A 14045-nucleotide genomic window follows, 5' to 3' on the forward strand; every position below is an offset into this window, starting at 1 on the left:
GGTGACCACCAGCAATTTTCAAGGGAAAATATAATGCCATCAGTAAAAGAAAATTTCTTTGGACAAAATAAGGCTCTGTAAATCAAAGATACTTCCAAGCTACTTTCTAGAACAGCCCTTAGTCGTTCAGTGCCTATTGAAATTAGTGTAAATATTTCACTTGTCATAAATTGGGCCCCTATTAAGAAATGGTTGAACAATAAGATTTAGTAAAAGTTTCTTAATGCACAAATTTTAACTATGCTACACTATGATTGTAGAATCCCACTAAATTTGAAAGTGATTGCCTTCTACTATTATTGATTTGAATTTTCACTCTTCAGCTCAGAATTCAATATATTTTTTAAAAATGCTCCAAGATGAAGAGTGCTTCCTCCATTGCTAAGGTTATAATCTGAGAATCATTTTGTGAAAGATCTCACTCTTATAACTTTTGTCCAACACCTGGAGTATTATCCTTATTCAAGACACCTCTACAACTGGAACCAGCCACAGAAGCACTGAGGGCCTTCTCTGGGCTACAGAGAGGACAGAAAATAGGAAAATAGAAACAGAAAACAGTACTGGTGTGTACTGAAAGAAAAATAAATAAAACTCTCAGGTCAGCTGAAAAAAAGAATTATCTCAGAGTTGAACATGAAGATGCTCACTTTCTTGTTTTATAAAAGGATTAACAGGCTCAACTGTCCTTACCTAGCCTCACAAAATACGAAAGGTTGATCATACTGATTACACTGAATAGTTTAGAAATGCTTAGTTTGACAGTCCTTGTCTATCGACTTAAAAATTGCAGTGTGATTCAGCTTGAAATCCAATTTGAAAGTTACATAAGAACTTCAAAATCAGTATGTGAAGAAGCATTTTCCAAGTAAAAGAGCCTTTCTATGCCTCTGATATGTAATTTCCTAGATATTTTTATTACATAAATACCTTGCAGAATTGGATCCTTAATACTGAAATTATTATATTAGCTATGAAAAACAGTGAACCTTAAAGCAAATACTAAAGAACTGAACATTTTAGTTTCCTCACCTCATATATGTGAACTTGTTCATTTGTTACTGCAAAAATTAATAAAACATTGTTTTGCACAAGTTTGTCAATTAATTGTCCAATTGTGGGATACTCCTGAAAACAAACAGAAGAGAGCCACATCAATGCATTTTTCACGTACGTCCAGTTGCTAATTATCTCCCATAAAACACAGTCAACTGAACATAATTAATACTATATTATCAGCATAAAATAAACTATAGTTGGGCAGTAGATGTATACAAAATAGAAGTGTATGTAATTTCCTTGCCTTGATTTTAAGAAAGTTCCTTTGAGAAAAGTACAGTGTTGACCTCCACACTGGGACACTGGGTTCAGTAGCATCTGTGATACAGTCTGAATAACAACACTGTGCCAAAGGAAATTGGAATTTGTACTAGTTTTGGTCACTGCATCTTAAGCTGGGAAATTTTCCCACATGAACAGTGTCCTAAAGCTTTCTGAACTCTTGAATTCACACCCTTACAGGGAACAAGATTAATGAGTATGACAAAATTCCCTGTATGAGGAAATACTAGTCAGTCCTGTCCCACATGTTTTCCAGGTTATCAGGAATAAGATATATGCTTTTTTTCTTTCACAGTTATAATCTATCATAATTCCATACAAACAAATTGTTCTCTTTTTACAAAAATTTGCAACTACTAATAAAATAGATAATGGCAAATGTCTGGATTCCACAACTTTTACAAACTTCAGTGGTAAAGGTATACTTTCACTAGCTTTCAAATTTGCTTATTTAAATTTATCTTTAATTTTTACAGAATGTAAGAGTTATACAAAGTTCATAGCAAATTACCAGAACAGTTGACATGGAATATTCATTGTTGTGGTCCAAATGACAGTTTCCATCATTAGGAATAACAATCCCTGCCAGCTTACTGTCCATCCCGAAGTGGGAATCGGCATCACTCACAAACACCAGCAAATGCAGAGAATCATTCCTCCATCCAATTTTTTCCTGCCATTAAAAAAACATTAGTTTAGCAGGCTGTATTATACTCACAAATAGAAAAGCATCAAAAGATTTAGAGAATGACATCTCAAAACAAATGAAGAGAAACATCTTAAAAGGTAAATCAAAAACGTCACTTCATCTCTTGTAAGACCGAGTCTCATTATCTTGAAAGAGATGTTGGTGTTCATTCTATTGTTTGGCTAACATTTCATATTCCCATTCTCTTGTTTACTAAAATGTGCTGGCCATGTTCAATTCAATCTGCTTACTACTCTAAACATAGTTAATCAAAAATATTTAAAGAAAAAACAATCAAGAACACAGACCTAATAATTATCCCTGGCAATTAAAAAGAAACACTAAAATATTGCAATATGCATGTTTAACGTGATACAGCCAAAAGTATTTTCACACAAACCTAATGAGGCTCTTGGACTGCATTAAAAAATCTTGAAAAATAATGATCTGCTTATTTGATATATAACCACACACACAGTAGTGGAAGTGGAAACATACAGAATAACTGATATCATACCTACAGTTTTCAATTACCTTGCAAACAGCTGCCTGCATAATTGCATCAAATCCTCCCTCTGGAGTATCTATATTAGCAGAGATTTTTTGTCCTTTCACAATTTCATTGAATCTTTCAGCATCATTTGTTAGTGGCAAAACATGTTTGTATCCAAAGGTGGGTAAGCACTCATATGGTACACTTCTGCATAAGAAATGAGACAGTTTATGGATGACGCAGAGAGAAAATCACTACAATGGCTACTTTGCAGGCCTGTCTGGATTAGTTTTTGGTTATGCATCTCTCTTCTGTGTCTGAGATAAGTCCAGTGAAAAGCATAAGAGAATCACAGAGCACAGATACACTCAGTTGGGTTGCACGCAAGCCTGCATAAAGCATAGGAAATGCCACTTAAAGCAGAGTAATTTAGCCTGTGCTCTTTGCCACATTTTGTTTTCATACTCAGAAGCACTTTGGATCTGTAGTCCCTTAATGACATTTAGAAAATACCATCAGGCTTCTCCATTCCTGCTTCAGACTGCAGAGCAGCGAAGGCTGGAGAGCCATCTTCTCCTCCTTGTAGAAAGGACTGGAGCACAGGTTTAGAGGATACTGCTAGGCCTCAAGGAAAAAGACACACACAAAAACAGGAAAACAACGTTGACAGGTAAATGAATGAAACTGCTATTCTGTGTTGGGTATTAGTGTGAATCCGTTTAGGATAGCAGTGTCATAAAAATCTTTTATATATATATATATGTAGAATACCTATTTGCTAATCAATTATTATTTGCTTATCCAAATTCCTCTCTTTAAATAACATAAGACACAACAGTTTCAGAGTGTGAAACTAAAAGAATCAAATCTTGTTTCCCAAACTGACTCAGTTACTCCTAGAATGGAGAAGAGATTCCAGTGAGGCTGTTAAATTGGATTTTACCCTCAAGATTAATATTATGACTTAATGTTGGCATGCAAACAGATGCAGGTACTTTCCCTGCCTACCTGCAAGGGTTGTTTATTTCTTCAGCTGTAGTTTTGATAAATGGTGAAACTGGTTTTTCAACAAAAGATCCAAAACCCAGCCTGAAGTTGCTTGTCAGCTTTGACATTTCTTTGGAAAGAGTTGAGCCTAACTCTTTTATTGTATTCAAATCATCATCCATGGAAGCTGATAGATCCATGAGGTAATAGAGATCAATTGGATAATCTTCACTTTGGCGAACCTTGATCTGTATTGTTTCTTCATGTCCTGTGAAGGTCATGGGAAAATGGGATACATCTTAGTACTTCTAGGTAGAAGTTAAGAACAAGGTCAGTTAGTTCATAAACTTACACATATACTGAAAATCATTCAGTTTTTGAAATCATCAGTACAATTAAGAAAATAATTCCCTGGCAACAAAAATCTCAAATTGACTGTCCGAAAAATTAAAGCTGTTCTAGTGTTTTTTCTAAACTGTTCTTTAGTAAGGCCGTAGCCATGGACTACAACTGATTGCTATTATATAAAATATAAGAACATCTTTTGAGCAGTATGCAGAAAAATTCAGATAGGAAGCTAATTAAAACTGAAGGTAACACTTATGGAATACGCCATGTATGTTAGAAAAACAAAGAAAAACAGAGCGTACACCAGGTTTTATTCTCAATTGCAACACAATTGCAACATGCAATCTTAGTCGCATAGTATGACCTAACTGGATGTTTCTTATGTTTCTTTATACCAAATTTTCTCCATGAAAAATTCACATCACGGACCCCAGAGTAGGTCTGGAGTACTTCCATAAATGTCGCTAGTACCTTGTAAATCCTCAAGGCAAGATTTTTATACTGCATATATGCTATTTGCCAGACCTGCAGAGGGAGAGGCAACAAAAACAGGGCTGGAGAGGTATGGGGCTTTCCATTCTCTCAAAGCCACCTTAATTGACAGAGAATAGATGAACTAAAAATTAAATCCTTACTTTTATGATATACCCAGCACTTCTGAAGGATTTTGAACCGAACATAGATTTCATTTGATGAGTCAAATGACAGATAATTTTGGACTCAACACAGGTATTTTGTATTTTATCAAGATTTTTTTTACACCATTCAGTCTGAGTATATCACAGTATCTCAGTATATCACATCAGCAGAAAAAAATAAATCCTGTATTTACGAACTGAGTGATTTACCTGGTCGCAGTTTGAGAGTTAATTTTTGAGGAGAAATCTGCGTGACATCAGAATTGTTCTTCTGGGTCAATATAGTTAGTGGCTTGTTTCTGTGAATTTCCACTTCTGAAATGGGAAATTCAATGAAATTCAACTGGCATCCTTTTGATAAAAGGTTTTCTGGGGTATCACACCTCCCATGAATTCCAGCTGAGTCGGTGTAATTCTAAAGCAAACAGGAAAAGGAATGGATGAGTTAAATGTATTTACTGACTGGCCACCAGCACCTGGCTGACAAAAGGTCAATCCAATGCAGGGGAACCAGAAACAAAAGGTGCAAGTTATACAATAAGTGCAGACTAGTGCAGAAAGAGAACTAGGTGGCATGGAAAGCTAAATTTGCCCTTCATGGGTCATGTCGCACAGGTGTATAATTAATGTAACTTACACCAGTCTGGTGTCCTGGAAGAAACTGCTCTATTGTTGGGGAATGGGAATTGTGCCACTTACATTTGGCTTCTCTCAGCACTGGGAATGGGAACACAAAGCCCCTGTGAGCTTTTTTTTTCCTAAGGAAATCACTTACAGGACTATGCCACAAATTCCTAAACAGTGTTTGAACTGCTGGTGGAATATTTAATAACACTAAAGCAAATAATAAACTCCTACACATTTTCTGAGAAACTGGAGGTGGGGTGCCTAGAGTTCACTGATCACTTTGTTTCCTTCTGACCTACTCTTTCTCCTCAACACTCATTTTACTCATTCACTGAAGCAGGTGGAATGTCCGCATTACCCTGACTGGTGCCCAGCAAGCACCACAGCTCCCCTTGCTCTCCAGCACTCGTTGGGCTCCCACTGTGCTCACGTTTGTCTGCTCACATTTGGCTCAGCGCCCTCCTTGACCTTCTCCCCCACGGAGGGAACCACAAGCCTATCAATATCACTTGGATATCTTGCAGTTTATTTTTTTTCGTCATTTCAAAGCACTTGTTATGCATTCTTCTCCACAACACTGCTGCAAGGTGGGTATTATCCCCATGTAGTAGTGAAGTTAATGGTCAGTTTTACAAAGAAGCTTCTGTGCCTTATTAGCATTTCCTAGAGTTATGTCTAGAATTTAGATCTGCAGAATCAGTCAGCTGCCTCCTGAACTGGAAACCACTCTTTTTGGTCAAAACCTGGGAAATGCCTGGCAGAACTGGCAATACCTGGTTGATGGTCACAGGCCCATAGCATGGGACCATTCTTTTCTCCCAGGTTTGGGCAAGCAATCTTGGGTTCAGCCATTACACCACAAATACTCTCTGAATTCAGTAACTGAGAAACTCCCTATCCACAGCAAAACAATTTTACTTTAAACTTATTAAAAATAGAACTTGGCCTCTCCTTTCCAACCAAAATTTCATCCTGCATGGATGAAGACTGTCAAAGATCTTGTGTATTTTTGTGGAAGCAACACTGAGACACCTGGTGGGAGCAGCTGTTTATTGTGCTTCAGACCAAGTCTGACGTCTTTGCCTGGAGAAGACTCTCACCAATTGCTTCTTGATTACAGCACACATAGAGATCATGTAAGATTCCAAAAATTTTGCAGGGAGAATATCATCTCTGGTAGTTACACACTTAGAATTGCTGGCTTTTTAGAACATGCATACAGAAGCAAACTAATATTTCAAATATAGCTAGATGACATGTTTTTATCCTGTAGAGATTTTTTTAAAAAAAAATATGTGACAATAGTTGAAATCATGTGATCAAATTTCATTTCAAGTAAAACCTGTTTTGGATGTTAAGTACAAACAAAAACTGCTGAAAAAAAATATATTTTTTTAATTATTACTTTTCCCCCCATGGTAACATTATATGCAAATTGCTAAATTATTTTTAGCAAACTTCTTTAAAAAGAAGGTACTTTTTGATCTTTGTCAGATACTTCATGCAGCAGCACATTAGTACCATCCTATATATCATTTTGCTGCTTAGCAATAGCAACAAAAGTGTAAATCAGAAACTACCATTAAAAGTACTGATTTTATCTCTCTACTATTTCTGGCAAGTTTTTAATTGTGATAGTTAACTATTTTGCAAACACTAATTTTGATAATAAGATTGATCATTTGCATGTGCAAACTGACTGACTGAAGTACTTTCTGTTTATACTGTCTGAATTGGTATATGACGATATAATGTAAGATGCAGTCTGGTCTGGCACTTGATGCTTCATCCTTAGTGCTCTGGGTGAGTCAGCCCTGGGGCTGATGACCTGAGCCCCTCTAAAAGCACTTTTATTTCTGCCTTTAAGTTTATTTCTGCCTTTAGTTTAAAAAAAAAAAAGAATAATACGGCTTAAAGTCTATATTTGAATTCCACTTTTGATCCTCAGAAAGGCTTCACTAAGCACTGCATGCATTACAAAACCACAGGCTAACCCAATTAAGTCAATACTTCATCACTCAGAGCTACTACAAACATTTCAAGTTTTACTTTGAAATTTTTTGTATCATCTACCTCTTGGAAACACCAAGCACAGTGTGGTCCGGAAAGCACACAATCTTCACAAGTCACTGCACTTTCCTGAGAACAGGTCCCTAAATTTAAATCAAAGAAGACAAAAGACTGTTAATAATGTGCTTAATCATTCGCTTTATGATGAATCTGGCTAGTTAGAGAATGTGGGAAGTGAAAAATGCACACATTTAGCCATATTTAGGATTACTGATAACGTTATTTCATAGAGATGTTTCTATCGGTAGAATATTAACTCTCTGGAGAAACAATACAATTACTGACAATTAACATACTTACTTTTGCATGCTTTATAGATGTGCATTCACTGAGAACACGCTACTTGTTTGATCGAGGGCACTTGATAAAACTTTATATTTGTTTCTGGTATAGGTCATGTACGACATTGCCAACATAACCAGAGATACTAAAACCACAATATTATGTATGTTCACTGTATATACTTAAAATTGCTTCACCAACATCTGTAGATACATGATGTGATTTTAATTTATTGTGTAAGTACTGGTGAAACATTCAGTCACATATGCAGTATTAAGTTTCTCAGTTCAGACATTGATTAGTATAACCACAATTGCTCAAATGCCTGTCTCTTTTACATGTTCTGCTATGTAATGACCACATAAATCTTGGATGAATTCACAGGGTTGCCCTACAGCGGTATGTCAAAAAAAACCACCAGTCGCCAAAGAGAAAGGAGTGATTAAATACAGAAGACAGAAAGCTATTTAGTATCAACTTAAAGCAAGAGACAAAGCAAAAATGGTTTAGAAATGGATCCCACTGCCCCGGAGTCTTACCTTGAACATTGTTACTTCTTTGCAGAAATAAGAAAAAGAGGCAAAACAATTCAATCCCCATTCGTTTTCAGTGCTGGCTGTGTGACAAAAAAATATTAACGTATTATTTATCGTCTGTGGAAAGACAGAACATCATAAAATCCATACATTCCCAAAGTGTACGTTTTAAGAAGTCACCTACACTGGACTGCGAGGAATCTTCAAACCTATCAGGGCAGAACATGAATGAAAATAAAAACAACAGCTACCTGAGCAGGTAAAGACGGCAAGCTTTGCATAAAAGTAACCTGAACATGGTTATCACTTCCTTGTTTTCCTGTACTCCTTATAAGGTATACAATCAGAAGGAAAATTCATTCAGGTGAAGACTTCTGTCAATTGCAGTCACTCTGGGTCCTAGAGCAAGCCATCCAAGCGAGCGTTTTTGGCATATACAGGAACTCTAAAATGCTCTTCTAAAATAACTCCTTTAATTGTTCCCTGAGAGAGTGTGTTAGGCAGACAGGTCGTACGATTGCTAAGTGAATATACCTGGAGAGATGTAAAAATCCCATTTTTTCAGATTCCCTGGTGTGGAGGGAAACTTGTAAAGGCAACTGCGAAAAAAACAAAAAGCAATCAATTGTTATAATTGAGGACCTGGCTTTGGTAATTCAAGATACAGAGTACATTTATTTTATTAGCATTGCAAACTGGAAAGGAAATGCTGCAATTGTGGAATTTTTAATATGTAGAGGAAGGAATAAATGTATTCCCAGTTTTGCAACTGACTTGAAAAAAAATCACTTCAGCTTCAATTCTGTGTAGTAAGTGGCTAAATATTCTATGGCAGTAGAGCACGGATACAACAACATAACAAGTTTTTGCTCCCCCCCACCCCTTGGAATGAAGGCAAAATATGCCCTTCTTACAGCATTATTGCATTATTAAAGGAAATAAAATTTCTTATGTCTCGATTCCATCTCTTCTCATCTTTTATGCTTCGCTATTGTTTGTTTTGAAAATAATTTGTTCAGGACAAGTCCTCTCTTATCTTAAGAGTTTGCAACTGACTACACACTGCAGCATAAAATTAAAATTTCATCAGTTGTGTTGCTGGTCTACCCTAAAAAAAATATATCCTGTTTTTCCACAGTCAGAATCCTACTGAAGCTGGGAAGCTAGCTTGTAAAAAAACCTAGGCTGCTCTCACCATGAGAACTGGCAGGATCAGACCTCCCTTTTCAAACCTGGTGGTAGCTGCAATTTTGGGGCAGGATCTGACAGTAGGGATAGGTCTATACTAGTAAGCTCAACATGCCTGGAAACATTCCTGGGCATTGAGGCCAATTGGCACAGAAAGACCTGAGTTTATGCTTGCAAATTGCCTATTGGGACCATTCTAGCAACCAAAATGTGCCCAGAAATTGTTTGCAGAGAGTGTTAATTGGAAGAGGTCAAATTCATGCCAGGGAGCATTTTAACAGTTTAATAGCACAGAGAATCTCATTCTAGTGCCTGGACATATTCCCAGGCACATCCGATTTTACTAGTATTTACACAGTCTACGGGTATTTTCATAGCAGCTCAAACTGGATTACGTCAAGCCTACCTTTGCCCTGCTCACACCCCTTTGCTCTTACCAGTACTGATGTCCAAACAAGCAGTGAGCTGATTCAGCCTGATCCAATTAAAAGCCAAGCACCTTCCGTGGGGAAGGCCGGGGGGCTAATCTTCCCCTGGGTGGGTCCCCTGAACTGTGTCACTGCCCAGCCCAGTGTGAGCACCAGCTCAGGAGAGGGAACAGGAAAGGCAGGCAGAGCTGACAGGGAAGGTGGCAGCATGATAATTTGAATTTAGCCCAGCTAACTCTTGTGGAACCACATCCTAACACTTCTATTTACAACAGTAAATTCTTAAGTCTCCTTCAACTGCTTTCTATATCTTGGAGTATCCTTTGTGAGCCATGTGTTCACCTACAACAATTTCTTGTGGCATGAAAAAAGCATCAATTAAATTATGTTCCCTTGGCTGGTGAAGACACAGGTCTATGAGGACAATGTCCGTAACTACACAAGGTCAAAATGAAGTGGAGTTGACTGAAAATGTTTACTCATACAGAGAAAAAAATCCTCCTATAAGAGCCATCCAACACATTTTATTTCCCTGTCTTTAGCTTACATTTGTGTGTACGTCCTGTACTACTGTTGCTATGCCTACAGCCTTGCAGAACTCCAAAAACTAGTGCTTGCCCTTTCAACGTACAAGTTCATTTTGCAGCTCTCACTAGCCCCTGGTAATATAACAACACCTCAAAGCCTGCACTCGAAGGACTTGATGACAGTTCTTCAGCCACCAAAAGACACCAGAAGTCTCCCAGGTTAAGGGCCAGCCAGCTGAACACCTGGCAGTTAGTAAAGGCTTATTTTTAGATTCAAGATATCATTTTTTAGTGCAGAAAGAATAATACAACCTACATAAAACTTACAAATTCGGTTTGATAGCATCGGTTCTCCATTTGTTTGTGTGGTAATATTTTATATAGGTCTTGGCAAGGACAGCATGACTGGAGGCTAAGTGCCTGCCTCTGAATGGGATGGCTGCCAAATCTGAGTTAAGTCTTGCCTTGAGTAAAATAACTAAGTTTCTGCAAATTATTAAGAACAGACCTCCCCAGACTGTAGAGCAGAGGAAGAATAGACAACAGCAAAACAACCACAAAAACACAAAGGAAAATATAAGGAGAGAAGAACCAAGGTTAGTTTTGACTTTTAAAAGCACCCACGATGAGAAGATCACAGGACTGGACGGAGTGGGACTGACAATCTCAGCGACAGGGGCACAGGATGATAAGAGAGGTCCGGGAAGGGAGATAGCATCTACAAAGAGTGGATCTTGGGCAAGGCAAGAAAACCCAGGTAGGGCGCTGATATAATAGATTTGTTTTGCAATGTCACTAAACATCTTATTCGATATCTAAAGATAAGTTGACCAGGAAGTTTGTCTATTAATGTACTGTTTTACTAGCTTTAGCTATCACAGACGCTAGAAGAGCACAATCAGAAATAGCCATGCTGATGTGGGAAGGATGGCCTCTGAGGTCCTGGCACTGCTTGATCTGACAGCAAGATTCCCCTTTATAAGGAATATACGGTTTATAAGACAGTCTTGTTCTGTTAACTCAAACTAGAGGTATCAGCCCAATGAGGTATAACAAATGGTAGCTTATAGTACAGACAATGCAGTTATTACTGTTTTTATCAGCCACTACATGCTCATTTTGGAGCAAATTTTGGTCTTGCTTAAATCAGGGTTATGGTTTTACAATGACACATCCCAGCAGAATACAGCTGTTTATCTTTCACTATGGGCAGCACTGAACAATGCACGTCTGTCCTTCTCTAGAAGGTAATAAAATTTGTACAGGATAAAATCTTTACTGCATTTTTCCCCATACCTGGCACTTATAATACGTGAAAGATAGCACAGAAAGATATGCTGGTCATCCAACCAACCTTTAACAAATTCATTAGTGAGTAGCCAACATTAAACATAGAGAATGCAGAAAAATAATAAAAGAAAGCTAATGATGTGGACAGGGGATAAGAAATAAAACAAAAATATTAGCCTCAGGTAGCATTTCATTAATAAGGCTTTTTTTTCCTCTTTAGAAAAAGCTACTAATGTATGGCTTTTCTGGGCCATTTAGCTGAATCCAAAAGTCAGCCTGTTGATTGGGTCTGTAAAAGTTCCAGAATGGGAAGTGTTTGCATACAAAAGCATGCCTCATCATTGGCTCATTCAAATCTAAAAAATGACTTCATTTTAGAAAAAAATACCAGCCTCTCCTGCATACAGGGCATGAACTGGTGTAGCATAATTACACATACAGGAAGACCAGTCCAACAGAAATCAACAATTAGTTCCTCCTGTGCTAGACAAAGCCTGGAAGAGGCGGCATGTTAGCTCCAGTAAAAGCCTATCAGTCAATATAAAAGATCAGTATGTCCCAAGCTCATTGGAGCAAGGAAAATCTCTTTGAATTAGAAGCTGGAGAGCTATTCACATGGAGGAGAAATTCTTGTAAGTGATCTCTCAGCTCCACACACAAACCAACACTTAATTGTCAATGCTCTTCTCATACACACGCAATCTGAAAGCCTGGAAAAATACTGAGTAATTTGAAGTCTGGATGTCCCACACGATGAAATGGTTCTGTGAGTATTTACAAAGGTGGGGGAAGTGTCTCCTGCCCTTCAGAAAACATTTCTCTCTTCCTGTCCCTCATCTGCCAAGTCCTGTAGGAATGGAAGCAGTGAGATAGAGATCAAAACTTAGGGCAAACCTTTTGACCAGAAAGACGGTAACTGAAGATTATGCAAATATTATGGAATAACTGAGAAAAAAAATATCTTAAAAAGATGAAGCTGTTCTATAGCTGCACAGTCAAGTGGTTCCTGACTCTTGGGCCAGCAGAAATGGAAGGCACTTTTAGAAAAAAATCTTCCCAAAAATATATCCCTCACCAGCCTGACAGCCCTAGTTCCAAAGAACAACTATGACAGATGTTTCAGAGGATGACTGTCAATTAGCTAGGCAAGGAAGCCTGAAAAAAAGTTTCCAAACTTAGATTGAGCTCTAAGGAAACCGAGGTGGTTTGAGTAGCCACATAGCAATGGGAATATCAGACAATCCAGCACAGATTGCACGCAAATATGGCGACAACACTGGAAGGACAGTCCTGCCCCCGCCTTTGCTGGCAATACTTTGGGGAGATCTGGCAAAAACATTTAAAGAGGAAACAACAATCCCTAATGAACACTTGTGTTTAATGGGGAAATTCATCAAATTTAATGATGGTGAATGCAACTAATCGGTAACTTTACATTTTTTCTCTAAACTTTACTTTCTTTTTTTTAGAAAACAACAGTATCACCTACCAAATCACTGTGCAAAATAAATAAATGTATTTGGATTTATGCATATTAGTGTTGTTTGATACTATTTGCTATCATTCTTTGTTAAATGGCACCCATGCGACACGGGTATTGCTTGAAACAGAAAACAGCCTCAGCCCAAAGAAGCTGCTGTAAGCATTTGGGTCCTGTATAAATGACACAGAGCCTGCGGTACATGAAGACGTGCATGTACAGCGGCTGAGCCGCCCCTGTTGGGATGTGTACTAACCTCATTCCCAGCTACGGGACTCGCACCAAAACACTACTGTGTAGGTTAAGGCACAGACCCCTGCCAACATGTGGGCAAGTGCGTGAAAAGACGAAGGCTTCTCATAACTCTCTTCATGTTTTGTTTGCAAGCACTGCTACACAGATGGTAGAGAGCAGTTTTAGAAGATGAACAGAGTCTGCAGTTCCTTCCAGAGGGTTGCACGAGCTGAACGGCCACATGTAGGAAAGGAATTTTTTCCCTCCGGCCCTGAACAAAGTGGGGTGTTGCAGATCCATGACTCAGGTCATGACTCATGCTCTGGTCTCCTCTTGTTTCCGGAGCAGTGCGCTGTTGCTAGATGAAGGCAAAGCCAAGTCAACAACCTACCTCTGAACAAACAGAGAGGAAGAGGAGGAAGAAGGATGAATTGCTCACCAACTGTGCAGTGAACAGCAGGCAGACAACCCAGGGTGTTTTCAACCCATGTTCACCTCACCCACAGCTCTGACCCAGCTGGTTTCAGCTGAGGGCGTGAGCAAACCTTTGTCCTCAATTTCCTTTGCATGGTTGAGCACTCTGAAAGGTCTGTTTGATTTTCAGATTTGAATAAACTATCACACTCAAAGCCAAATAATCAAATCTCCCAACTGCACCAGGACTCAGGTGGAACCAGTGGAAAAATCACATGGTTTCCAACCAGGACTGTCAGCCAGCCCACAGCACTCAAAACATGCCAGGGATGCCACACAGCCTTTTGAATCTGGCCTAAGTTTCTGTTTGATTTTCACAGTTGCATTGTACACCTCCCTGCCCTATAAGAGTGAGGTGGTGGGACCCCAGAGGAAGCACCTCAGCTCTGTGCTGGTGGCTGGAACTGCTCTGAG

The 14045-nt window shown here is 38.5% G+C and overlaps 1 protein-coding gene across 12 annotated transcripts in view; it reads right to left on the reverse strand.

Moving 5' to 3' along the window:
* Positions 1-14045, reverse strand: part of ITGB6 (integrin subunit beta 6) — a 56927-nt gene that overhangs the window by 25599 nt on the left and 17283 nt on the right. For 8 of the 12 annotated variants that reach the window (XR_014585734.1, XM_083840804.1, XM_083840806.1 and 5 more), the window contains 8 exons: positions 8545-8609; positions 8014-8090; positions 7196-7275; positions 4706-4910; positions 3531-3777; positions 2564-2729; positions 1853-2014; positions 1033-1128 (listed from right to left, as the gene is read on the reverse strand). Coding sequence is in view for 11 of the 12 variants with exons in the window: in XM_083840804.1 (XP_083696930.1) it covers positions 1033-1128; positions 1853-2014; positions 2564-2729; positions 3531-3777; positions 4706-4910; positions 7196-7275; positions 8014-8074 (1017 nt within the window). In the remaining variant the exon portion in view is untranslated. Of the gene's footprint in view, positions 1-1032; positions 1129-1852; positions 2015-2563; positions 2730-3530; positions 3818-4705; positions 4911-7195; positions 7276-8013; positions 8091-8194; positions 8334-8544; positions 8610-14045 lie in introns of those variants that run through there. The other 4 variants (XM_083840808.1, XM_083840800.1, XM_083840805.1 and 1 more) reach the window with 4 other exon arrangements.

Source organism: Anser anser (assembly GCF_964211835.1).
Source record: "Anser anser genome assembly, chromosome: 6".
Classification (NCBI taxonomy): Eukaryota; Metazoa; Chordata; class Aves; order Anseriformes; family Anatidae; genus Anser; species Anser anser.